Source organism: Coregonus lavaretus (genome assembly GCF_964263955.1).
Source record: "Coregonus lavaretus genome assembly, chromosome: 28".
Taxonomy (NCBI): domain Eukaryota; kingdom Metazoa; phylum Chordata; class Actinopteri; order Salmoniformes; family Salmonidae; genus Coregonus; species Coregonus lavaretus.
The window spans coordinates 41,731,065-41,758,607 of NC_140015.1; the positions used below are offsets into that span (position 1 = coordinate 41,731,065).

The window sequence follows — 27,543 nt, forward strand, 5'->3', positions numbered from 1 at the left end:
GAGGAGGGAGGAGGAGAGTAGAGGAGGAGGGAGGAGGGAGCAGAGTAGAGGAGGGAGGAGGAGGAGGAGGGAGGAGGGAGGAGGGAGGAGAATAGAGGAAGGAGGAGGGAGGAGGGAGGAGGGAGGAGAATAGAGGAGGAGGGAGGAGGGAGGAGAGTAGAGGAGGGAGGAGGGAGTGAGGGAGGGAGGGAGGGAGGGAGGGAGGGAGGAGAGGAGAGGAGGAGGGAGGAGGGAGGAGGGAGGAGAGTAGAGGAGGAGTGGTGCTGAACATACTGTATGACCCTTCTAGCTTTAAGCTACAGTCTGGGATTCATTTCATTTTTAAATGAATGATCCTGTATATGTGGCGGGGCAGCCGGGTTGTTGTTTGAATCCCAGACAGTAGCTTTAAGCATACAGCTTTGGTGTCAAACACAATGCAATAATCCTCCGCTTCAAAACCACTGACAGACAGCAGTTTAGTTGTTGCTGATTTCAGATCAGTTTCAGAGAGAGAAAGATTCAGTCAACATTATACTAGGGGAATCCCTGGTCTGCCGGTTATGGTTTATAACTGGAGATGATCACAGACCAATATTATACAGCTACAAAAGAGGAAGAGAGGGGTATACAGTTGAAGTCGGAAGTTTACATACACTTAGGTTGGAGTCATTAAAACTTGTTTATCAACCACTCCACAAATGTATTGTTAACAAACTATCATTTTGGCAAGTCAGTTAGGACATCTACTTTGTGCATGACACAAGTAATTTATCCAACAATTGTTTATAGACAGATTATTTCACTTATAATTCACTGTATCACAATTCCAGTGGGTCAGACGTTTACATACACCAAGTTGACTGTGCCTTTAAACAGCTTGGAAAATTCCAGAAAATGATGTCATGGCTTTAGACGCTTCTGATAGACTAATTCACATCATTTGAGTCAATTGGAGATGTACCTGTGGATTTATTTCAAGGCCTACCTTCAAACTCAGTGCCTCTTTGCTTGACATCATGGGAAAATCAAAATAAATCAGCCAAGACCTTAGAAAAAATATTGTAGACCTCCACAAGTCTGATTCATCCATCGTTAGGAGCAATTTCCAAACGCCTGAAGGTACCACGTTCATCTGTGCAAACAATAGTACGCAAGTATAAACACAGTGGGACCACGCAGCCGTCATACCACTCAGGAAGGAGACGCGTTCTGTCTCCTTGAGATGAACATACTTTGGTGCGAAAAGTGCAAATCAATCCCAGAACAACAGCAAAGGACCTTGTGAAGATGCTGGAGGAAACAGGTACAAAAGTATCTATATCCACAGTAAAACGAGTCCTATATCGACATTACCTGAAGGGCCGCTCAGCAAGGAAGAAGCCACTGCTCCAAAACTGCCATAGAAAAGCCAGACTACGGTTTGCAACTGCACATGGGGACAAAGATCGTACTTTTTGGAGAAATGTCCTCTGGTCTGATGAAACAAAAATAGAACTGTTTGGCCATAATGACCATCATTATGTTTGGAGGAAAAAGGGGGTCGCTTGCAAGCAGAACACCATCCCAACCGTGAAGCACGGGGTGGCAGCATCATGCTGTGGGGGTGCTTTGCTTCAGGAGGGACTGGTGCACTTCACAAAATAGATGGCATCATGAGGAAGGAAGATTATGTGGATATATTGAAGCAACATCTCAAGACATCAGTCAGGAAGTTAAAGCTTGGTCGCAAATGGGTCTTGCAATTGGACAATGACCCCAAGCATACTTCCAAAGTTGTGGCAAAATGGCTTAAGGACCACAAAGTCAAGGTATTGGAGTGGCCATCACAAAGCCCTGACCTCAATCCTATAGAAAATGTGTGGGCAGAACAGGCTACCTGAAACGTTTGACCCAAGTTAAACAATTTAAAGGCCTAATTCTGCTCTGCATGCATTATTTGGTGTTTTACGTTGTACACAGAGGATATTTCTTGCAGAATTCTGCATGCAGTCTCAATTTGGTGTTTGTCACATTTTGTCAATTCTTGGTTGGTGCGCGGACCCCAGACCTCACAACCATAAAGGGCAATGGGTTCTATAACTGATTCAAGTATTTTTAGCCAGATCCGAATTGGGATGTCAAATTTCATGTGCCTTTTGATGACATAGAAGGCCCATCTTGCCTTGTCTCTCAAATCGTTCACAGCTTTGTGGAAGTTACCTGTGGCGCTGATGTTTAGGCTGAGGTATGTATCGTTTTTTGTGTGCTCTAGGGCAACGGTGTCTAGATGGAATTTGTATTTGTGGTCCTGGCAACTGGACCTTTTTTGGAACACTATTATTTTTGTCTTACTGAGATTGACTGTCAGGGCCCAGGTCTGACAGAATCTGTGCAGAAGATCTAGGTGCTGCTGTAGGCCCTCCTTGGTTGGTGACAGAAGCACCAGATCATCAGCAAACAGTAGACATTTAACTTCAGATTCTAGTAGGGTGAGGCCGGGTGCTGCAGACTGTTCTAGTACCCTCGCCAATTCGTTGATATATATGTTGAAGAGGGTGGGGCTTAAACTGCATCCCTGTCTCACCCCACGGCCCTGTGGAAAGAAATGTGTGTGTTTTATGCCAATTTTTGTGTATGTGGATTTTATAATGCCGTATGTTTTCTCCCTAACACCACTTTCCATCAGTTTGTATAGCAGACCCTCATGCCAAATTGAGTCGAACGTTTTTTTGATATCAACAAAGCATGAGAAGACTTTGCCTTTGTTTTGGTTTGTTTATTTGTCAATTAGGGTGTGCAGGGTGAATACGTGGTCTGTCGTACGGTAATTTGGTAAAAAGCCAATTTGACATCTGCTCAGTACATTGTTTTCGCTGAAGAAATGTAAGAGTCTTTTCCCAAGGTTGCTGTTGACGCATATCCCACGGTAGTTATTGGAGTCAAATTTGTCTCCACTTTTGTGGATTGGGGTGATCAGTACTTGGTTTCAAATATTGGGGAAGATGCCAGAGCTGAGGATGATGTTAAAGAGTTTAAGAATAGCCAATTGGAATTTGTAGTCTGTATATATATATATATTTTTTTGTTGTTGTCATTTAGCAGACGCTCTTATCCAGAGCGACTTACAGTTAAGTGAGTGCATACATTTTTTCATACTGGCCCCCCGTGGGAATCGAACCCACAACCCTGGCGTTGCAAATGCCATGCCCTACCAACTGAGCTACACGGGACCTTTTATCATTTCATTTAGGATACCATCAACCCCACAGGCCTTTTTGGGTTTGTATTTTGTCCTGTAGTTTATTTAATGTAATTGGAGAATCAAGTGGTTTCTGGTAGTCTTTAATAGTTGATTCTAAGATTTTTATTTGATCATGTATATGTTTTTCCTCTTGGTTCTTTGTTATAGGGTTGGAGAAGTGGTTTATCCATACATCTCCGTTTTGGATAGATAGCTCTTTGTGTTGTTTGTTCAGAGTTTTCCAATTTTCCCAGAAGTGGTTAGATTCTCTCTCTCTCTGCCTCTCTGTGTAGCTCTCTCTCTCTCTCTACTTCTCTCTCTGTTTCTCTCTCTCTCTCTCGGATGGTTCTATCGTCTAGCAACCAGGTGACCTTTCACATTAGTCTCAGTCTCAGTTTGTTTGTATGTATGTGTGTGTGTGTGTGTGTGTGTGTGTGTGTGTGTGTGTGTGTGTGTGTGTGTGTGTGTGTGTGTGTGTGTGTGTGTGTGTGTGTGTGTGTGTATGTATGTATGTATGTATGTATGTGTGTGTGTGTTGGTTGTCCTTTGTGAAATAGAAGACAGTGGGGTATACTTAGATATCGGAGGATGACATCATCATGGCTCGGTAGGAGGGGCGTTGACCCCATATTACTATGCTGAGCAGCCCCCTGACACACACACACACACACACACACACACACACACACACACACACTGTATATGCACATACAGACAAAGAGAGACAGACACACCCACCAGCGCATACACTGTCCCCAAGAACAGCATCCAGCGCCTGGTCTTTCTCCATCACAGAATAACAGTGGAACAAAACCACACCCACATCCCACTACACTGATTACATCATATTACACCCACATCCCACTACACTGATTACATCATATTACACCCACATCCCACTACACTGATTACATCATATTACAGCCACGCCCCACTACACTGATTACATCATATTACAACCACATCCCACTACACTGATTTCATTCATATTAGAGCCACATCCCACTACACTGATTTCATTCATATTAGAGCCACATCCCACTACACTGATTTCATTCAAATTACAGCCACATCCCACTACACTGATTTCATTCATATTAGAGCCACATCCCACTACACTGATTTCATTCATATTAGAGCCACATCCCACTACACTGGAGGGATGGAGAGATGGTGGAGAGATATGATAGAGAATAGGACCAGGGATAAAGGAGTGGTATTTACCTGAGAGGTCCATGGTGATAGGACCAGGGATAAAGGAGTGGTATTTACCTGAGAGGTCCACGGTGATAGGACCAGGGATAAAGGAGTGGTATTTACCTGAGAGGTCCACAGTGACAGGACCAGGGATAAAGGAGTGGTATTTACCTGAGAGGTCCACAGTGATAGGACCAGGGGTAAAGGAGTGGTATTTACCTGAGAGGTCCATGGTGATAGGACCAGGGATAAAGGAGTGGTATTTACCTGAGAGGTCCACAGTGATAGGACCAGGGGTAAAGGAGTGGTATTTACCTGAGAGGTCCATGGTGATAGGACCAGGGATAAAGGAGTGGTATTTACCTGTGAGGTCCACGGTGATAGGACCAGGGATAAAGGAGTGGTATTTACCTGTGAGGTCCACGGTGATAGGACCAGGGGTAAAGGAGTGGTATTTACCTGAGAGGTCCATGGTGATAGGACCAGGGATAAAGGAGTGGTATTTACCTGAGAGGTCCATGGTGATAGGACCAGGGATAAAGGAGTGGTATTTACCTGAGAGGTCCATGGTGATAGGACCAGGGATAAAGGAGTGGTATTTACCTGAGACCTCCATGGTGATAGGACCAGTGATAAAGGAGTGGTATTTTCCTGAGAGGTCCATGGTGATAGGACCAGGGATAAAGGAGTGGTATTTACCTGAGAGGTCCATGGTGATAGGACCAGGGATAAAGGAGTGGTATTTACCTGAGACCTCCATGGTGATAGGACCAGGGATAAAGGAGTGGTATTTACCTGAGGGTAAAGGAGTGGTATTTACCTGAGAGGTCCACGGTGATAGGACCAGGGATAAAGGAGTGGTATTTACCTGAGAGGTCCACAGTGATAGGACCAGGGGTAAAGGAGTGGTATTTACCTGAGAGGTCCATGGTGATAGGACCAGGGATAAAGGAGTGGTATTTACCTGTGAGGTCCACGGTGATAGGACCAGGGATAAAGGAGTGGTATTTACCTGAGAGGTCCACGGTGATAGGACCAGGGGTAAAGGAGTGGTATTTACCTGAGAGGTCCATGGTGATAGGACCAGGGATAAAGGAGTGGTATTTACCTGTGAGGTCCACGGTGATAGGACCAGGGGTAAAGGAGTGGTATTTACCTGAGAGGTCCATGGTGATAGGACCAGGGATAAAGAGTGGTATTTACCTGAGAGGTCCATGGTTATAGGACCAGGGATAAAGGAGTGGTATTTACCTGAGAGGTCCATGGTGATAGGACCAGGGATAAAGGAGTGGTATTTACCTGAGACCTCCATGGTGATAGGACCAGTGATAAAGGAGTGGTATTTTCCTGAGAGGTCCATGGTGATAGGACCAGGGATAAAGGAGTGGTATTAACCTGAGAGGTCCATGGTGATAGGACCAGGGATAAAGGAGTGGTATTTACCTGAGAGGTCCATGGTGATAGGACCAGGGATAAAGGAGTGGTATTTACCTGAGACCTCCATGGTGATAGGACCAGTGATAAAGGAGTGGTATTTTCCTGAGAGGTCCATGGTGATAGGACCAGGGATAAAGGAGTGGTATTTACCTGAGAGGTCCATGGTGATAGGACCAGGGATAAAGGAGTGGTATTTACCTGAGAGGTCCATGGTGATAGGGACCAGGGATAAAGGAGTGGTATTTACCTGAGAGGTCCATGGTGATAGGACCAGGGATAAAGGAGTGGTATTTACCTGAGAGGTCCATGGTGATAGGGACCAGGGATAAAGGAGTGGTATTTACCTGAGAGGTCCATGGTGATAGGGACCAGGGATAAAGGAGTGGTATTTACCTGAGAGGTCCATGGTGATAGGGACCAGGGATAAAGGAGTGGTATTTACCTGAGAGGTCCATGGTGATAGGACCAGGTGCTTGGTCACACATCAGGGTCAGTCTGGTGACCTGGACATTGGGAATGGTCGGGTCTGAAAACACACACAGAGAGATGGTTCAGAATGGGGGGTTCTGGTCATAATATTGAGTGAGAGCTATTATTAAAGCAGCAATAACACTAGATACCAGGGTGAATCAGCTCTATTAGACAGTGGTAAATGATACACACAAGATGACTAGATGACATGATGACATGGTCCAGTACTAGTATTACTGTGGCCTTTGATGCAGGGTCCAGTACTAGTATTACTGTGGTCTTTGATGCAGGGTCCATGTCAATTGCTAGGAAGCACACACAGACACACACACACACACAGAAACACACACTGACCTCCCACCACTGGTCCAGCTCCTAGTAGAGTCTGTTTGTATTTCCTGAGACTCTCATCATCCTTGTCTAGTTCCTGTATCTCCTGCAGGGTCTTCTGGGCCGGAGGAGTGTAGTTCAGGTCTGTCTCGTCCTCCTCCTCTCCCACAGGCTTCTCCTCCTTATCCGCCATCAAACCTGCATGGGAACACAGGGTAACAACGCAATCAGGGACCCTGCATCTCGCTCACATTCACACTCTCTTTCTCTCACTCTTTTCTCTCTGTCTGTCTCTCTCTGTCCTTCTCTGTCTTTCTCCCTCTGTCCCTCTCTGTCTGTCTCTCTCTGTCCGTCCCTCTCTGTCTGTCTCTCTCTGTCCCTCTCTGTCTGTCCCTCTCTGTCTGTCTCTCTCTGTCCCTCTCTGTCTGTCCCTCTCTGTCTGTCTCTCTCTGTCCATCTATGTCTGTCTCTCTCTGTCTGTCTCTCTCTGTCCCTCTCTGACTCTCTCTCTCTGTCCCTCTCTGTGTCTCTCTCTGTCCCTCTCTCTGTCTCTCTCTGTCTGTCTCTCTCTCTCTCTCTCTCTCTCTCTGTCTCTCTCTCTCTCTGTCTCTCTCTCTCTGTCTGTCTCTCTGGCCTTTTCTCATTTGGGCAAACGTTTGCTCTCCACCCTCTCTCCTCTGTCCTCTCTCCTCCGTGACCCGGAAACCGATAAGTGGTTGAGTGGTCGAGCAGTGTGTCAATTCATTAGTAGGTAAACAGAAGACGATCCTCCCCTCCTCCATAGCCTCCTTTTGGTCAGGAAGCACAAGTGTATCCTACCAGGAAGAGTTTTGATATCTGCCACACCCCCTTTGAATCAGATGTTGTATTGTCAGAGGAGAAAAGCATTGTTGCTACAGGTTACAGATGTAGGATCTTCATTTGATCACCCTGTTGTTGCTACAGGTTACAGATGTAGGATCTTCATTTGATCACCCTGTTGTTGCTACAGGTTACAGATGTAGGATCTTCATTTGATCACCCTGTTGTTGCTACAGGTTAGAGGTTTGGGATCTTCATTTGATCACCCTGTTGTTGCTATAGGTTACAGATGTAGGATCTTCAATTGATCACCCTGTTGTTGCTATAGGTTACAGATGTAGGATCTTCATTTGATCACCCTGTTGTTGCTACAGGTTACAGATGTAGGATCTTCATTTGATCACCCTGTTGTTGCTACAGGTTACAGATGTAGGATCTTCATTTGATCACCCTGTTGTTGCTATAGGTTACAGATGTAGGATCTTCATTAGATCACCCTGTTGTTGCTACAGGTTACAGATGTAGGATCTTCATTTGATCACCCTGTTGTTGCTACAGGTTACTCACAGCGAACAGAGCACTGTAACGGGTTAACTGTTTAACAGCTTGTGGTGGGATGTAGAGTTGCTTGTATGGTTAATTATCTAGAACAGAGCAGCTCTGCAAAACACACACGTGCACGCACACGGACACACACACACCACAGGATGACATAATGCCTTCCACCTGTCTAGACGGGGTCATCTCCCCCGTGGACCATAGATAGGTGTGTGTGTGTGTGTGTTCTCTCCTGAGTGTCTGTTATTTACAGTCTCCTTGACGACCAGTGCCGAATAAGCTGCTCTCTTTCCGTCTCCATGGCAACCCCTTAAATAAATAAATAAATGAATAAAGTGTCCTTATAACATGACATCACTATACTGATAATGCCCATATCATGAAGATAAATAATACGAATAGATTGGAACTCTATTAACGCTATGAATCACTTGGTATCTGATTTCAACGGTTTCACTTGAGGAAGTATCCACTAACTCAGTCAGTACACAGAATAAGTGAAAGTGGTTAAATGGCCCACTCCTTTACAAAAACAGCCTTGGGTGCTGGAGCGGTCAAACTCTGATCTACTTCCTATTTCTGTATCTCTATCCTGTCCAATAAATATAATGGCTCAAGCCTCATGGCACAACACAATATGAGGAAGTAGAAGATGGTCAACAGTGTGACATTACTAAAACAACCTACTGACTACAACTAACTGACTACAACCGAGTCCTACTGACTACAACCGAGTCCTACTGACTACACACCGACTACAACTGACTACAACCAACTGAGTCCAACTGAGCAACTGACTACAACTGAGTCCAACTGACTACAACTGAGTCCAACTGAGTCCAACTGACTACAACTGAGTCCAACTGATTACAACTGAGTCCAACTGACTACAACCAACTGAGTCCAACTGAGCAACTGACTACAACTGAGTCCAACTGACTACAACTGAGTCCAACTGACTCCAACTGAGTCCAACTGACTACAACTGAGTCCAACTGACTCCACCAGTGGTCCTGTGTGGCTCAGTTGGTAGAGCATGGAGCTTTCAACACTAAAGATTGTGTGTTGAGGGGCAGCTCTCAGGGGGGACCTTGGATGGTTGGTGGCCTGGCAGTTGGGAGCTTGGGGCGGTGGCCGAGAGGTCGCTGGTTCGGGTCCCCGACTGAGTCCAACCGACTGAGTCCAACCAACTGAGTCCAACCAACTGAGTCCAACCGACTGAGTCCAACCAACTGAGTCCAACCAACTGAGTCCAAAAGACTGAGTCCAACCAACTGAGTCCAACCAACTGAGTCCAACCAACTGAGTCCAACCGACTGAGTCCAACCAACTGAGTCCAACCAACTGAGTCCAACCAACTGAGTCCAACCGACTGAGTCCAACCGACTGAGTCCAGCCGACTGAGTCCAACCAACTGAGTCCAACCGACTGAGTCCAACCAACTGAGTCCAACTGAGAACACTTTGGGGTAATACCATGTATGGTCAGCGGGGGTACAGTAGTTTTGTCAGATGGGGTAATACCATGTATGGTCAGCGGGGGTACAGTAGTTTTGTCAGATGGGGTAATACCATGTATGGTCAGCGGGGGTACAGTAGTTTTGTCAGATGGGGTAATACCATGTATGGTCAGCGGGGGTACAGTAGTTTTGTCAGATGGGGTAATACCATGTATGGTCAGCGGGGGTACAGTAGTTTTGTCAGATGGGGTAATACCATGTATGGTCAGCGGGGGGTACAGTAGTTTTGTCAGATGGGGTAATACCATGTATGGTCAGCGGGGGTACAGTAGTTTTGTCAGATGGGGTAATACCATGTATGGTCAGCGGGGGTACAGTAGTTTTGTCAGATGGGGTAATACCATGTATGGTCAGCGGGGGTACAGTAGTTTTGTCAGATGGGGTAATACCATGTATGGTCAGCGGGGGGTACAGTAGTTTTGTCAGATGGGGTAATACCATGTATGGTCAGCGGGGGTACAGTAGTTTTGTCAGATGGGGTAATACCATGTATGGTCAGCGGGGGTACAGTAGTTTTGTCAGATGGGGTAATACCATGTATGGTCAGCGGGGGTACAGTAGTTTTGTCAGATGGGGTAATACCATGTATGGTCAGCGGGGGTACAGTAGTTTTGTGAGATGGGGTAATACCATGTATGGTCAGCGGGGGTACAGTAGTTTTGTCAGATGGGGTAATACCATGTATGGTCAGCGGGGGTACAGTAGTTTTGTCAGATGGGGTAATACCATGTATGGTCAGCGGGGGTACAGTAGTTTTGTCAGATGGGGTAATACCATGTATGGTCAGCGGGGGTACAGTAGTTTTGTCAGATGGGGTAATACCATGTATGGTCAGCGGGGGTACAGTAGTTTTGTCAGATGGGGTAATACCATGTATGGTCAGCGGGGGTACAGTAGTTTTGTCAGATGGGGTAATACCATGTATGGTCAGCGGGGGTACAGTAGTTTTGTCAGATGGGGTAATACCATGTATGGTCAGCGGGGGTACAGTAGTTTTGTCAGATGGGGTAATACCATGTATGGTCAGCGGGGGTACAGTAGTTTTGTCAGATGGGGTAATACCATGTATGGTCAGCGGGGGTACAGTAGTTTTGTCAGATGGGGTAATACCATGTATGGTCAGCGGGGGTACAGTAGTTTTGTCAGATGGGGTAATACCATGTATGGTCAGCGGGGGTACAGTAGTTTTGTCAGATGGGGTAATACCATGTATGGTCAGCGGGGGTACAGTAGTTTTGTCAGATGGGGTAATACCATGTATGGTCAGCGGGGGTACAGTAGTTTTGTCAGATGGGGTAATACCATGTATGGTCAGCGGGGGTACAGTAGTTTTGTCAGATGGGGTAATACCATGTATGGTCAGCGGGGGTACAGTAGTTTTGTCAGATGGGGTAATACCATGTATGGTCAGCGGGGGTACAGTAGTTTTGTCAGATGGGGTAATACCATGTATGGTCAGCGGGGGTACAGTAGTTTTGTCAGATGGGGTAATACCATGTATGGTCAGCGGGGGTACAGTAGTTTTGTCAGATGGGGTAATACCATGTATGGTCAGCGGGGGTACAGTAGTTTTGTCAGATGGGGTAATACCATGTATGGTCAGCGGGGGGTACAGTAGTTTTGTCAGATGGGGTAATACCATGTATGGTCAGCGGGGGTACAGTAGTTTTGTCAGATGGGGTAATACCATGTATGGTCAGCGGGGGTACAGTAGTTTTGTCAGATGGGGTAATACCATGTATGGTCAGCGGGGGTACAGTAGTTTTGTCAGATGGGGTAATACCATGTATGGTCAGCGGGGGTACAGTAGTTTTGTGAGATGGGGTAATACCATGTATGGTCAGCGGGGGTACAGTAGTTTTGTCAGATGGGGTAATACCATGTATGGTCAGCGGGGGTACAGTAGTTTTGTCAGATGGGGTAATACCATGTATGGTCAGCGGGGGTACAGTAGTTTTGTCAGATGGGGTAATACCATGTATGGTCAGCGGGGGTACAGTAGTTTTGTCAGATGGGGTAATACCATGTATGGTCAGCGGGGGTACAGTAGTTTTGTCAGATGGGGTAATACCATGTATGGTCAGCGGGGGTACAGTAGTTTTGTCAGATGGGGTAATACCATGTATGGTCAGCGGGGGTACAGTAGTTTTGTCAGATGGGGTAATACCATGTATGGTCAGCGGGGGTACAGTAGTTTTGTCAGATGGGGTAATACCATGTATGGTCAGCGGGGGTACAGTAGTTTTGTCAGATGGGGTAATACCATGTATGGTCAGCGGGGGTACAGTAGTTTTGTCAGATGGGGTAATACCATGTATGGTCAGCGGGGGTACAGTAGTTTTGTCAGATGGGGTAATACCATGTATGGTCAGCGGGGGTACAGTAGTTTTGTCAGATGGGGTAATACCATGTATGGTCAGCGGGGGTACAGTAGTTTTGTCAGATGGGGTAATACCATGTATGGTCAGCGGGGGTACAGTAGTTTTGTCAGATGGGGTAATACCATGTATGGTCAGCGGGGGTACAGTAGTTTTGTCAGATGGGGTAATACCATGTATGGTCAGCGGGGGTACAGTAGTTTTGTCAGATGGGGTAATACCATGTATGGTCAGCGGGGGTACAGTAGTTTTGTCAGATGGGGTAATACCATGTATGGTCAGCGGGGGTACAGTAGTTTTGTCAGATGGGGTAATACCATGTATGGTCAGCGGGGGTACAGTAGTTTTGTCAGATGGGGTAATACCATGTATGGTCAGCGGGGGTACAGTAGTTTTGTCAGATGGGGTAATACCATGTATGGTCAGCGGGGGTACAGTAGTTTTGTCAGATGGGGTAATACCATGTATGGTCAGCGGGGGGTACAGTAGTTTTGTCAGATGGGGTAATACCATGTATGGTCAGCGGGGGTACAGTAGTTTTGTCAGATGGGGTAATACCATGTATGGTCAGCGGGGGTACAGTAGTTTTGTCAGATGGGGTAATACCATGTATGGTCAGCGGGGGTACAGTAGTTTTGTCAGATGGGGTAATACCATGTATGGTCAGCGGGGGTACAGTAGTTTTGTCAGATGGGGTAATACCATGTATGGTCAGCGGGGGTACAGTAGTTTTGTCAGATGGGGTAATACCATGTATGGTCAGCGGGGGTACAGTAGTTTTGTCAGATGGGGTAATACCATGTATGGTCAGCGGGGGTACAGTAGTTTTGTCAGATGGGGTAATACCATGTATGGTCAGCGGGGGTACAGTAGTTTTGTCAGATGGGGTAATACCATGTATGGTCAGCGGGGGTACAGTAGTTTTGTCAGATGGGGTAATACCATGTATGGTCAGCGGGGGTACAGTAGTTTTGTCAGATGGGGTAATACCATGTATGGTCAGCGGGGGTACAGTAGTTTTGTCAGATGGGGTAATACCATGTATGGTCAGCGGGGGTACAGTAGTTTTGTCAGATGGGGTAATACCATGTATGGTCAGCGGGGGTACAGTAGTTTTGTCAGATGGGGTAATACCATGTATGGTCAGCGGGGGTACAGTAGTTTTGTCAGATGGGGTAATACCATGTATGGTCAGCGGGGGTACAGTAGTTTTGTCAGATGGGGTAATACCATGTATGGTCAGCGGGGGTACAGTAGTTTTGTCAGATGGGGTAATACCATGTATGGTCAGCGGGGGTACAGTAGTTTTGTCAGATGGGGTAATACCATGTATGGTCAGCGGGGGTACAGTAGTTTTGTCAGATGGGGTAATACCATGTATGGTCAGCGGGGGTACAGTAGTTTTGTCAGATGGGGTAATACCATGTATGGTCAGCGGGGGTACAGTAGTTTTGTCAGATGGGGTAATACCATGTATGGTCAGCGGGGGTACAGTAGTTTTGTCAGATGGGGTAATACCATGTATGGTCAGCGGGGGGTACAGTAGTTTTGTCAGATGGGGTAATACCATGTATGGTCAGCGGGGGGTACAGTAGTTTTGTCAGATGCACACTGGATACCACAGACTTGGGGCACATCCTCACAAAATTCACACAATGGTGTGAATCAAGTATTATTGACGTCAATGGAGCTTTGCATAAACATAAACATCTGAGTCAGGACTGGGAATCATGGCTCTCTACTGAATTACAGAAAAACCAACAGCCTGCAGCTGGGGATGATTTATTTTTCAACCTGTATTTAACCAGGTAAGTCAATTTGCCCTTCGCTGTTTAGACCTCGGACAACATTTTCCCGGGAAGCCCAATTCCTCATTCAACCACAGGCGAAATCCCCTCCCAATGATGTTGGAGAGAAGTCGCACATCTAGTCCTGTTTACTGTTTGATTTGTATTAAAACATTATTTTAGAATCATTTTTAAAAATTAAACTTTAACTCCTTTTATTTTATTTTATCAATCTGAATCTTACTGTAGCTCTATGTTTAAAACAGCACTGTTTCTAGCTTTTAGCTGAAGTTATTTAAATGTTTTTGGGGATGTGGAGGTGGATAGAAGGGTAGAGTTCCCACAAAAGATGAGATGCATACGAAACATTATTTTGTTTCTTCCAGTTATTAGAACTGTTAAGGTCCCCTGGATTGATGAGGAATTGAAAAACTGTGTAGTTGAGAGAAATAAAGCAAAGGGAGTGGCAAATATGTCTGGCTTCACATCTGATTGGCAGACATATTGTAAATTGAGAAATTATGTGACTAAACTGGGGCCCCATGTAGCTCAGTTGGTAGAGCATGGCGCTTGCAACGCCAGGGTTGTGGGTTCGTTTCCCACGGGGGGGCCAGTATGAAAAATGTATGCACTCACTAACTGTAAGTCGCTCTGGATAAGAGCGTCTGCTAAATGACTAAAATGTAAATGTAAAATGTAATGATCTCAAACAATGTTTCTCATACACAATGAAATTAAACACAGACAACCTCTTGCTAATCACAAGACTATTGGGTATGTTGTGGTGGACTGCTTCGAGGTAAAACCTGGTCAAATGATGTTTGCATTATGGCTAGCCACTGAATGGCTCTGAAGTCACTGTCAGCAAGCAGTCAAAGCTTTTACCACTTTTGGAGCTAACTAGCGCTCTCAAATCGTATCCTGATGGGAGTTGTATTGATACCATTGCTAACTTAGTTAGCTAACATATACTGAACAAAAATATAAAACGCAACATGCAACAATTTCTAAGATTTTACTGAGTTACAGTTCATAAAAGGAAATCAGTAAATTGAAATACATTCATTAATCTATGGATTTCACATGACTGGGAATACAGATATGCATCTGGTCACAGATACAATACATGACCAAAAGTATGTGGACACCCCTTCAAATTAGCCACACCCATTGCTGACAGGTGTATAAAATCGAGCACACAGCCATGCAATCTCCATAGACAAACACTGGCAGTAGAATGGCCCATACTGAAAAGCTCAGTGACTTTCAACGTGGCACCGTCATGTCAGTTAGTCAAATTTCTGCCCTGCTTGAGCTGCCCCGGTCAACTAAGTGCTGTTATTGTGATGTGGAAACGTCTAGGAGCAACAACGGCTCAGCCGCAAAGTGTTAGGCCACACAAGCTCACAGAACGGGACCGCCGAGTGCTGAAGCGCATCTGTCCTCTGTTGCAACACTCACTACAGAATTCCAAACGGCCTCTGGAAGCAACGTCAGCACAATAACTGTTTGTCGAGAGCTTCATGAAATGGGTTTCCATGGCCGAGCAGCCGCACACAAGCCTAAGATCACCATGCGCAATGCCAAGCGTTGGCTGGAGTGCTGTAAATCTCGCCCCCATTGGACGCTGGAGCAGTGGAAATGCTTTCTCTGGAGTGATGAATCACGCTTCACCATCTGGCAGTACGACGGACTAATCTGGGTTTGGCGGATGCCAGGAGAACGCCATCTGCCCGAATGCATAGTGCCAACTGTAAAGTTTGGTGGAGGAGGAATAATGGTCCTCTGTAGCTCAGCTGGTAGAGCACGGTGCTTGTAACGCCAAGGTAGTGGGTTCGATCCCCGGGACCACCCATACGCAAAAATGTATGCACGCATGACTGTAAGTCGCTTTGTATAAAAGCGTCTGCTAAATGGCATATTATATTATATATAATGGTCTGGGGCTGTTTTTCATGGTTCGGGCTGGTTTCCCCCAGTGAAGGGAAATCTTAACGCTATAGCATACAATGACATTCTAGACGATTCTCTGCTTCCAACTTTGTGGCAACAGTTTGGAGAAGGCCCTTTCCTGTTTAAGCATGACAATACTCGCGTGCACAAAGCGAGGTCCATACAGAAATGGTTTGTCGAGATCGGTGTGGAAGAACTTGACTGGCCTGCACAGAGCCCTGACCTCAACCCCATCGAACACCTTTGGGATGAATTGGAACGCTGACTGCGAGCCAGGCCTAATCGCCCAACATCAGTGCCCAACCTCACTAATGCTCTTGTGGCTGAATGGAAGCAAGTCCCCGCAGCAATGTTGCAACGTCTAGTGGAAAGCCTTCCCAGAAGAGTGGAGGCTGTTATAGCAGCAAAGGGGGGACCAACTCCATATTAAAGGTCATGATTTTGGAATGAGGTGTTCGACGAACAGGTGTCCACATACTTTTGGCAATGTAGTGTACCTTAAAAAAAAAGTAGGGGCGTGGATCAGAATCAGTCAGTTTCTTGTATCTGGTGTGACCACCATTTGCCTCATGCGGCGCGACACATCTCCTTCGCATAGAGTTGATCAGGCTGTTGATTGTGGCCTGTGGAATGTTGTCCCACTCCTCTCCAATGGCTGTGTGATGTTGCTGGATATTGGCGGGAACTGGAACACGCCGTCTGAAGCTTTTTGTGCGTATGGAACATTTCTGGGATCTTTTATTTCAGCTCATGAAACATGGGACCAACACTTTACATGTTGCGTAATTTTTTTTGTTAAGTGTACATTTCGAGAAAACAAGTTATATTAAGTGATCTAGCTAACCAGCTGAGCAACAATGTAACGAAAGTATAATTATGGATTTTAAAAAAATACTCCATCAACAGACTGCATTTCAGGAATCACAGTACCCCTGGTGCAATGTTTAACTATTTATCCATTTAAACTAATTATTTTTTTAAAGAAAACTCATCGTTTTGCCACAGCCCTCAGTGCCTTTCATGCGATGAGCTTGTCCGAAGTGTCGGACTCGACGGCAGTTGCTCTCCATTGGAGTGTTGCGATTGGTTCTGGGGCGGGGCTTAGCGAAGGGTCAATTAAGAACAAATTTCTTATTTACAACGATGGCCTAAAACAGAGATAAGGAGATGGTGGGGGGGGTCCCCCTTTATTCCTAGGAGTCTCCTCAGACACACACACACAGGCAGGCACACACAGACACACACTGACACACACAGACACACACTGACACACACAGACACACAGTAGTAGGTTGGTTGGAATACTGTTGGTCGTAGGGAGGATGTTTGTCTCTCTCTCATGTCCCTTTATGAGATTGTTACATGGGCCAGTGCATTTTACTGGGATTTTACTGGATACACTCAGAAGGCAATGGGGCGGAGGACACACAAACACACACACGAACGAACGCAGGCATCTACGTAAACACACGAACAAACGCACGCATCTACACAAACGCCTTGGGGAGAACGTCTAATTGATTCACTCAGTGTAACATGTGTCTGCTCTCCCCCCCCCCCCCCCCCCACACACACTATCATCCATCACTTTGACTGGGGGGGGGGAAATGGTATGGTAAATGTGGTGACATCATTCAGCTAACAGACACACACACACACACACACACACATACATACGCCCAATTGGCAGACAACCAGGAGTGTGTGAACCGAAAAGCCCTGATTCAACAAGACCTGAGACATGTAATTACAACAACCACCACACACACACACACACACACACACACACACACACACCACAAAGGATGCATGATCAATACAATATGGACCACCATTGGCTTGTCTTATCATATCAAACATAAAACCATCTCCACCCACCTAGAGACCGATAACACACACACACACACTGAGAAAATAATCTACACTGAGATTAGATTAGAGACAGAAAGACACACACACACACACACACACACACACACACACAGCGGTAAAACAACATAAAAGGCAGTCACCTTGGTAGCACATGGTTAGCCAGAGAAGCTCCAGAACCTGACCCCCAAACTCACACACATCCAAGCCCAGCATGGTGGCTGCGGCTGGGGCTACACACGCTCCAGAGGCTGGCTGACTACCAGGATCCTCCACAGGTAGGGCAAAGTAACCAGCACACAAAGGGTTTAAAGTCTACAGCATCAAAAAGAGTCCGTTCAATAAGAGGAATCAAACAAGCATCCCTTCTTCTCCTAAAAAGACAGAGATCGACAGAGAGAGAGAGAGAGATATAGAGGAGAGGGAGAGGGAGAATCCTTGGGTGTGGGTGGGGATGAGAGAGGGATGGAGTGTGTGTGAGTGAGTGAGCGAGACAGAGAGACAGAGAGAGAGAGAAAGAGAGAGAGAGAGAGCGAGAGAGAGAGAGAGAGAGAGAGAGAGAGATTGGGAGAGAGAGAGAGAGAGAGAGAGAGAGAGAGAGAGAGAGAGAGAGAGAGAGAGAGAGAGAGAGAGAGAGGAGCGTCTGTGCCGGCTCCCTACAACATGTGTAAGCTAGCAAGGTAGCATAGAGAGACCGATGATGTCATTAGCTAAATGCTAAGTCCTCTATTCAATTATATTAGAAATGCTAACGGCTCATTTTGAAAATCCTACTCAGTTAGCTTAAGATGCTAAAGTAGAAATGTTAATTCCTATTTGTATTTAGTTAGAGATGCTAACAGAGATGCTAAGAGAGATGCTATCCCTGTCTGCAGTACTGTGTGCTGGAGATGCCATCCGGTATGCAGACGATAGCTATCGATTCTCAGACAGAAGTAGCTAAACCTCTCCTCTCCTCTCCTCTCCTTCCCTCTCCTCCCCCTCCCTCCTTCAGTCACCAGCCCAGAGACTGCAATGAGCTCATCTTTCCCCCTTTCCTCCCTCCCTTGCTTTCCCTCCCTCACTCCCTTTCTCTCCCACTCACACTCTCCTCACGCTCTCTTTTGCATCCACGGGTACACAAGCCACTCTCCCTCCCTCCATCCTCTCCTCCCTCTCTCTCCCTCCCTCCATCCACTCTCCTTTCTCCCTCTCCATCCACTCTCCTCCCTCCTTCCTTCTCCATCCACTCTCCTCCCTCCCTCCCCCCTCCCTCCCTCTCCATCCACTCTCCCCCCCTCCCTCCCTCCCTCCCTCTCCATCCACTCTCCCCCCCCTCCCTCCCCCTCCCTCTCCATCCACTCTCATCCCCCCTCCATCCACTCTCCTCCCTTCCTCTCCCTCCCTCTCCATCCACTCTCCTCCCCCCCTCTCTCTCCATCCACTCTCCTCCTCCCCCTCCCTCCTCCCTCTCCATCCACTCTCCTCCTCCCCTCCCTCCCTCCCTCCCTCTCATCCACTCTCCCCCCCCTCCCTCCCTCCCTCTCCATCCACTCTCCCCCCCTCCCTCCCTCCCCCTCCCTCTCCATCACTCTCCTCCCCCCTCCATCCACTCTCCTCCCTTCCTCTCCCTCCCTCTCCTCCCTCCCTCTCCATCCACTCTCCTCCCCCCCTCCCTCTCCATCCACTCTCCTCCCCCCCTCCCTCTCTCTCCATCCACTCTCCTCCTCCCCCTCCCTCCCTCTCCATCCACTCTCCTCCTCCCCTCCCTCCCTCCCTCCCTCTCCATCCACTCTCCCCCCCTCCCTCCCTCCCTCTCCATCCACTCTCCCCCCCTCCCTCCCCCTCCCTCTCCATCCACTCTCCTCCCCCTCCATCCACTCTCCTCCCTTCCTCTCCCTCCCTCTCCTCCCTCCCTCTCCATCCACTCTCCTCCCCCCCTCCCTCTCCAACCACTCTCCTCCCCCCTCCCTCCCTCCTCCTCTCTCTCCATCCACTCTCCTCCTCCCTCCCTCCCTCCCTCTCCATCCACTCTCCTCCCCCCTCCCTCCCTCTCTCTCCATCCACTCTCCTCCCCCCTCCCTCCCTCTCTCTCCATCCACTCTCCTCCTCCCCCTCCCTCCCTCCCTCTCTCTCCATCCACTCTCCTCCTCCCCCTCCCTCCCTCTCCATCCACTCTCCTCCTCCCCCTCCCTCCCTCCTCCCTCTCCATCCACTCTCCTCCCTCCCTCTCCATCCACTCTCCTCCTCCCCCTCCCTCCCTCTCCATCCACTCTCCTCCTCCCCCTCCCTGTCTCCCTCCCTCTCCATCCACTCTCCTCCCTTCTTCTCCATCCACTCTCCTCCCTCCCTCTCCTCCCTCCCTCCTCCCTCCCTCTCCATCCCCCCCTCTCTCTCCATCCACTCTCCTCCCTCCCTCCCTCTCCATCCACTCTCCTCCCTCCCTCTCCATCCACTCTCCTCCCTCCCTCCCTGTCTCCCTCCCTCTCCATCCACTCTCCTCCCTCCCTCTCCATCCACTCTCCTCCCTCCCTCTCCATCCACTCTCCTCCCTCCCTCCCTGTCTCCCTCCCTCTCCATCCACTCTCCTCCTCCCCCTCCCTGTCTCCCTCCCTCTCCATCCACTCTCCACCCTTCTTCTCCATCCACTCTCCTCCATCCACTCTCCTCCCTCCCTCCCTCTCCATCCACTCTCCTCCCTCCCTCCCTCTCCATCCACTCTCCTCCCTCCCTCCCTGTCTCCCTCCCTCTCCATCCACTCTCCTCCCTCCCTCTCCATCCACTCTCCTCCCTCCCTCCCTGTCTCCCTCCCTCTCCATCCACTCTCCTCCCTCCCTCTCCATCCACTCTCCTCCCTCCCTCTCCATCCACTCTCCTCCCTCCCTCCGTCTCCCTCCCTCTCCATCCACTCTCCTCCCTCCCTCTCCATCCACTCTCCTCCCTCCCTCCGTCTCCCTCCCTCTCCATCCACTCTCCTCCCTCCCTCCCTCCCTGTCTCCCTCCCTCTCTCCCTCCCTCTCCATCCACTCTCCTCCCTCCCTCTCCATCCACTCTCCTCCCTCCCTCCCTCTCCATCCACTCTCCTCCCTCCCTCCCTGTTTCCCTCCCTCTCCATCCACTCTCCTCCCTCCCTCTCCATCCACTCTCCTCCCTCCCTCCCTGTCTCCCTCCCTCTCCATCCACTCTCCTCCCTCTCTCTCCATCCACTCTCCTCCCTCCCTCCCTCTCCATCCACTCTCCTCCCTCCCTCCCTGTCTCCCTCCCTCTCATCCACTCTCCTCCCTCTCTCTCCATCCACTCTCCTCCCTCTCTCTCTTTCTCAACAGATATTTCTGTTCATACCTCTATTCCTCTTTTTATCTCTTTTTCGTCCATGTCTGTTCCCCCTCTCACTCTACCTTTATTCATTATTCTCTCTCTCTCTCATAGTCATTACCCTCTCTATCAGTGCAGTATTGTGTGCTGGAGATGCCATCCGGTCTTCAGTGTCTCCTCAAAGTCAAGCTCCATTTCTATTCCCCTTTTTCAGTGTCACTCCCCTGCAGCAGATGGAAAATATTAAAGGGAGCTTCCCTTTCTTCAGTGTCACTCCCCTGCAGCAGATGGATAATATATATATTATGGGTGCTTCCCTTTCTTCAGTGTCACTCCCCTGCAGCAGATGGAAAATATTAAGGGAACCTCCCTTTCTTCAGTGTCACTCCCCTACAGCAGATGGATAATATTATGGGTGCTTCCCTTTCTTCAGTGTCACTCCCCTGCAGCAGATGGATGATATTAAGGGAGTTTCCCTTTCTCTTCTAAACGACACACACACACACACACACACACACACACACACACACACACACACACACACACACAGAGGATCAGACACACAGAGGCTCAGACACACACAGGATCAGACACACACACACACACAGGATCAGACACACACACACACAGGATCAGACACACACACACACACAGGATCAGACACATTCTGGCATACACATACATGGATGCACACTAACCAAGGACATGACACGAGCACGCCACCAACCCAGTGACACACCCTTCAAAACACACACACCTAATGGATCAAGAACAATAATTCTCCAAGACTGTGAGTCTGTTTTTTTACCTATTCAGAGTTCAGAGAGACAGAGTCTGTTTGTTGACCTATTCAGAGTTCAGAGACAGAATCTGTTTGTAGACCTATTCAGAGTTCAGAGTTCAGAGAGACAGAGTCTGTTTGTTGACCTATTCAGAGTTCAGAGTTCAGAGACAGAGTCTGTTTGTAGACCAATTCAGAGTTCAGAGTGACAGAGTCTATTTGTAGACCTATTCAGAGTTCAGAGTTCAGAGAGACAGTCTATTTGTAGACCTATTTAGAGTTCAGAGTTCAGAGAGACAGAGTCTGTTTCAGAGCATATGAGCGGAGTGGAGCGGGAGCGAGCGTGGAGCGTGAGCGGACGGATTTTGAACAGAGCGCAGAGCGGCATTTTTAAAAGGACGGAGCGTCGCCCTATGTCCCGCTCCAATTTCGCTCGCTCACACCACGAGTCTGAAGCATGCTCAAGCCTGACCCAGAATCCATCTGTTTAATTTAATTTGTGTCGTCCATTAATTTGTATTTTATAGAGCGAGAGGAGCAGCAGCAGCAACAAGAGAAAAGGGTTGAGGAATTCAAAAGTTTATTCACTGCACGCAAAGGCCCAACCATAACAAGGGAGAGAAAAAGAGAGCTGGATGTAGCATTTTTTGAAATGATTTTCATGGACTATGAACCGCTGAGTAAAGGAGAACGCGAAGGGATGCAACACTTCGCCAGCGCAGCTCAACCGGGCTACACTCCCCCAAGAAACTATGATAAATCAGTACTTTACTTTGTCAAATTTACATCTGAGATGCCCCATTCACATGCTTCAGCTGGCGATCAAAAACGCCGTTAACAAGCACGACAACATTAATAGGCTGTTAGTGAAAGTCGGGCACCTGGTGAAAAGTGTACGCAAGAGCACAGAGGAAACCGACCAATTAGGTGTCCGCCCCACAAATGCCTGCGCCATTCGATGGAGCAGCCAGCTGCGGATGATTCAGTCGTTCATCCGGTTGTTCCAAAAAGACCCGTTATGGTAAAACAAACTCAAGTCTAATGTTGCTAACATCACCCTGAATCAAGTACGGCAGCTGACGCACCTTGTCAGTGTGCTGACACCACTAGCAGACCTCACAGACAAAATGCAGAAGGAGCTGGGGAACCTGGGGATGATCCTCCCTGCTGTCACAGAAATCAAATCCCTGCTCACCGATTACACTCACGCTGCACTTCCAATGGGCATCGCTGCTTTTGCAGAAACATTGGCAAACAACGTGTCAATTCGCTATGGAATATACTATACTGATTAACATCTCATTTTAGCGTCAGTGTTAGATCCCCGTTTCAAGACAGAATGGATAATCCGAGATGAGTCTGTATGCAACAAATTCGGGGAGATAAAGTAAGGCTGTGGTTTAAGCTAAAAGTGAAATACATGCAGATTTTGTTCCTTTTTTGGAGTGAGCGGGGGGCGATTTGAGTGGAGCGCGATGCAAACTGCGTTGAGCGCTGAGCGATAATGAGCGGACTGGCCTGATGTGGCTTTGAGCGGGGGGAGCGGAGGGGTGAACAGCTCCGTGAGCGAGGAGCTGAGATTCTCACCGCTCCACTCCGCTCATATGCTCTGGTCTGTTTGTAGACCAATTCAGAGTTCAGAGTTCAGAGAGACAGTCTGTTTGTAGACCTATTAAGAGTTCAGAGTTCAGAGAGACAGTCTATTTGTAGACCTATTCAGAGTTCAGAGTTCAGAGAGACAGTCTATTTGTAGACCTATTCAGAGTTCAGAGAGACAGTCTATTTGTAGACCTATTCAGAGTTCAGAGTTCAGAGAGATAGTCTATTTGTAGACCTATTCAGAGTTCAGAGTTCAGAGAGACAGTCTATTTGTAGACCTATTCAGAGTTCAGAGAGACAGTCTATTTGTAGACCTATTCAGAGTTCAGAGTTCAGAGAGACAGTCTATTTGTAGACCTATTCAGAGTTCAGAGAGACAGTCTATTTGTAGACCTATTCAGAGTTCAGAGAGACAGTCTATTTGTAGACCTATTCAGAGTTCAGAGAGACAGTCTATTTGTAGACCTATTCAGAGTTCAGAGAGACAGTCTATTTGTAGACCTATTCAGAGTTCAGAGAGACAGTCTATTTGTAGACCTATTCAGAGTTCAGAGAGACAGTCTATTTGTAGACCTATTCAGAGTTCAGAGAGACAGAGTCTGTTTGTAGACCTATTCAGAGTTCAGAGTTCAGAGAGACAGAGTCTGTTTGTAGACCTATTCAGAGTTCAGAGAGACAGTCTATTTGTAGACCTATTCAGAGTTCAGAGAGACAGGGAGAAGCTGGTCTGACTGCTTCGTCTGCTAGCTGCAGTTTAGGAGGAAATGAAATGAAGATGCCAAAAAAAGACTTTCAAAATGGTGAAAGGCGCGCGCACGCACACACACACACACACACACGCACACACACACACACACACACACACACACACACACACATACACACAGTGTCACTGCTCTCTCTCTCCCCCCTATAACTTGTTGTTGTTGTCATAGTTGAAACCAGACTAGATGAATACAGCAGCTTTCCATTCATTCTGTTTTAGTTTATTGTTTTCTATTGTCATCACAGTATAACAGTGTCCATTTCCTCTGACACACACACACACACACCTCTCAGTTTTGGACTGTTCGTTCCAGAACCCATTTGCCAGGATCCGGTACCTCTCCTGGCATGAAAAATAATTTTCACTGTTACCAATGTAAAAATTGTAATAAAAGCCAGCAGAGTTAATTCAAGTTGCCTCCTCTAATTCTCCTGCCCAAGTAAAAAACGTAATGTGAAAACGTGATATTCTAAGAATTGCTTCATGTTGGGCCGGCCCGGGTTTAGCCTGTGGTTTGTGTAACATTATAGGCTACTGTATATAGACCGACGCGTGGCCGTGTCTGTGGTGAGAGAGAGAAGCGTGCCTGTATCTCTCACAGAACTACACTAAACCTAAATATCAACGCAACATGGTAACTGTTGGTCCCATGTTTCATGAGCTGAAATAAAAATATCCCAGAAATGTTCCATACGCACAAAAAGCTAATTTCTCTGAAGTTTTGTGCACAAATTTGTTTACATCCCTGTTAGTGAGCATTTCTCCTTTGCCAAGATAATCCAACCGCCTGACAGGTGTGGCATATCAAGAACCTGATTAAACAGCGTGATCATTACACAGGTGCACCTTGTGCTGGGGACAATAAAAGGCCACTCTAAAATGTGCAGTTTTGTCACACAACACAATGCCACAGATGTCTCAAGTTTTGAGGGACCATGCAATTTGCATGCTGACTGCAGGAATGTCCACCTGAGCTGTTGACAGATAATTGAATGTTCATTTCTCTACCATAAGCCACCTCCAATGTCATTTTAGAGAATTTGGCAGTACATCCAACCGGCCTCACAACCGCAGACCACGTGTATGGCGTCGTGTGGGTGAGCGGTTTGCTGATCTCAACGTTGTGAACAGAGTGCCCCATGGTGGCGGTGGGGTTATGGTATGGGCAGGCATAAGCTACCGACAATGAACACAATTGCATTTTATCGATGGCAATTTGAATGCACAGAGATACCGTGACGAGATCCTGAGACCCATTGTCGTGCCATTCATCCACCGCCATCAACTAATGTTTCAGCATGATAATGCACAGCCCCGTGTCGCAAGGATCTGTACACAATTCCAGGAAGCTAAAAATGTCCCAGTTATTCTATGGCCTGCATACTCACTAGACATGTCACCCACTGAGCATGTTTGGGATGCTCTGGATCGACGTGTACGACAGCGTGTTCCAGTTCCCGCCAATATCCAGAAACTTCTCACAGCCATTGAAGAGGAGTGGGACAACATTCCACAGGCCACAATCAACAGCCTGATATCCACAGCGTGTTCCAATCAACAGCCTGATATCCACAGCGTGTTCCAATCAACAGCCTGATATCCACAGCGTGTTCCAATCAACAGCCTGATATCCACAGCGTGTTCCAATCAACAGCCTGATATCCACAGCGTGTTCCAATCAACAGCCTGATATCCACAGCGTGTTCCAATCAACAGCCTGATCAACTCTATGCGAAGGAGGATGCGCCCCAAATGGCAATCTATTCCCTATATAGTGCACTACTTTAGACCAGAGTCCTATTCCCTATATAGTGCACTACTTTAGACCAGAGTCCTATTCCCTATATAGTGCACTACTTTAGACCAGAGTCCTATTCCCTATATAGTGCACTACTTTAGACCAGAGTCCTATTCCCTATATAGTGCACTACTTTAGACCAGAGATCTATTCCCTATATAGTGCACTACTTTAGACCAGAGTCCTATTCCCTATATAGTGCACTACTTTAGACCAGAGATCTATTCCCTATATAGTGCACTACTTTAGACCAGATATCTATTCCCTATATAGTGCACTACTTTAGACCAGATATCTATTCCCTATATAGTGCACTACTTTAGACCAGAGTCCTATTCCCTATATAGTACACTACTTTAGACCAGAGTCCTATTCCCTATATAGTGCACTACTTTAGACCAGAGTCCTATTCCCTATATAGTGCACTACTTTAGACCAGAGTCCTATTCCCTATATAGTGCACTACTTTAGACCAGAGTCCTATTCCCTATATAGTGCACTACTTTAGACCAGAGTCCTATTCCCTATATAGTGCACTACTTTAGACCAGAGTCCTATTCCCTATATAGTGCACTACTTTAGACCAGAGTCCTATTCCCTATATAACACTACTTTAGACCAGAGATCTATTCCCTATATATAGTGCACTACTTTAGACCAGAGATCTATTCCCTATATAGTGCACTACTTTAGACCAGAGATCTATTCCCTATATAGTGCACTACTTTAGACCAGAGATCTATTCCCTATATAACACTACTTTAGACCAGAGTCCTATTCCCTATATAGTGCACTACTTTAGACCAGAGATCTATTCCCTATATAGTGCACTACTTTAGACCAGAGTCCTATTCCCTATATAACACTACTTTAGACCAGAGTCCTATTCCCTATATAGTGCACTACTTTAGACCAGAGTCCTATTCCCTATATAACACTACTTTAGACCAGAGTCCTATTCCCTATATAGTGCACTACTTTAGACCAGAGTCCTATTCCCTATATAGTGCACTACTTTAGACCAGAGTCCTATTCCCTATATAACACTACTTTAGACCAGAGATCTATTCCCTATATAGTGCACTACTTTAGACCAGAGTCCTATTCCCTATATAGTGCACTACTTTAGACCAGAGTCCTATTCCCTATATAACACTACTTTAGACCAGAGATCTATTCCCTATATAGTGCACTACTTTAGACCAGAGTCCTATTCCCTATATATGTCACGATCGTCTAAAGGAGCGGACCAATACGCAGCGCGTGGAGTGAACATGATGACTTTATTAAATAAAGCACAACACGAGAAAACAAAACAAATGACGATACGTGAAGTCCTCTGACACCGACAGAAACATAGAAACACTGGAACAGGAACAATAACCCACAAAACAAAGGTGAAAACTGACAGTTTAAATATGGCTCCCAATCAGAGATAACGAGCCGACAGCTGACACTCGTTACCTCCGATTGGGAGTCATTGACTACAACATACAACCACCTAGAAAAACAACCCACAGACCTGCAAACATAGAAATACACCCGACAGAACTACCAACATAGAAAAACACCCAAATCCCCAACAAAACAACATACACTCTAGCTCACATACAAAAGTCCTAGAGCCAGAGTGTCACAGTACCCCCCCCTAAAGGTGCGAACTCCGGGCGCACCAACATCAGGACTAGGGGAGGGTCTGGGTGGGCGTCTGTCCACGGTGGCGGCTCTGGCCCCGGTCGTGATCCCCACCCCACCACAGTCACAACCTGCTTCGGTAGCCTCCTCCCAATGACCACCCTCCAA

At 47.2% G+C, this 27,543-nt stretch overlaps 1 protein-coding gene across 2 annotated transcripts in view; it reads right to left on the reverse strand.

Annotated features, from left to right (window-relative positions):
- Positions 1-27,543, reverse strand: part of LOC311103669 (rho GDP-dissociation inhibitor 2-like) — an 84,479-nt gene that overhangs the window by 17,315 nt on the left and 39,621 nt on the right. For both annotated transcript variants that reach the window (XM_084145282.1, XM_084145281.1), the window contains exons 2-3: positions 6,662-6,835; positions 6,279-6,362 (exon numbers count right to left, since the gene is read on the reverse strand). In XM_084145282.1, coding sequence (XP_084001408.1) covers positions 6,279-6,362; positions 6,662-6,830 — 253 coding nt within the window. In that variant the 5' untranslated portion in view covers positions 6,831-6,835. The remainder of the gene's footprint in view (positions 1-6,278; positions 6,363-6,661; positions 6,836-27,543) is intronic.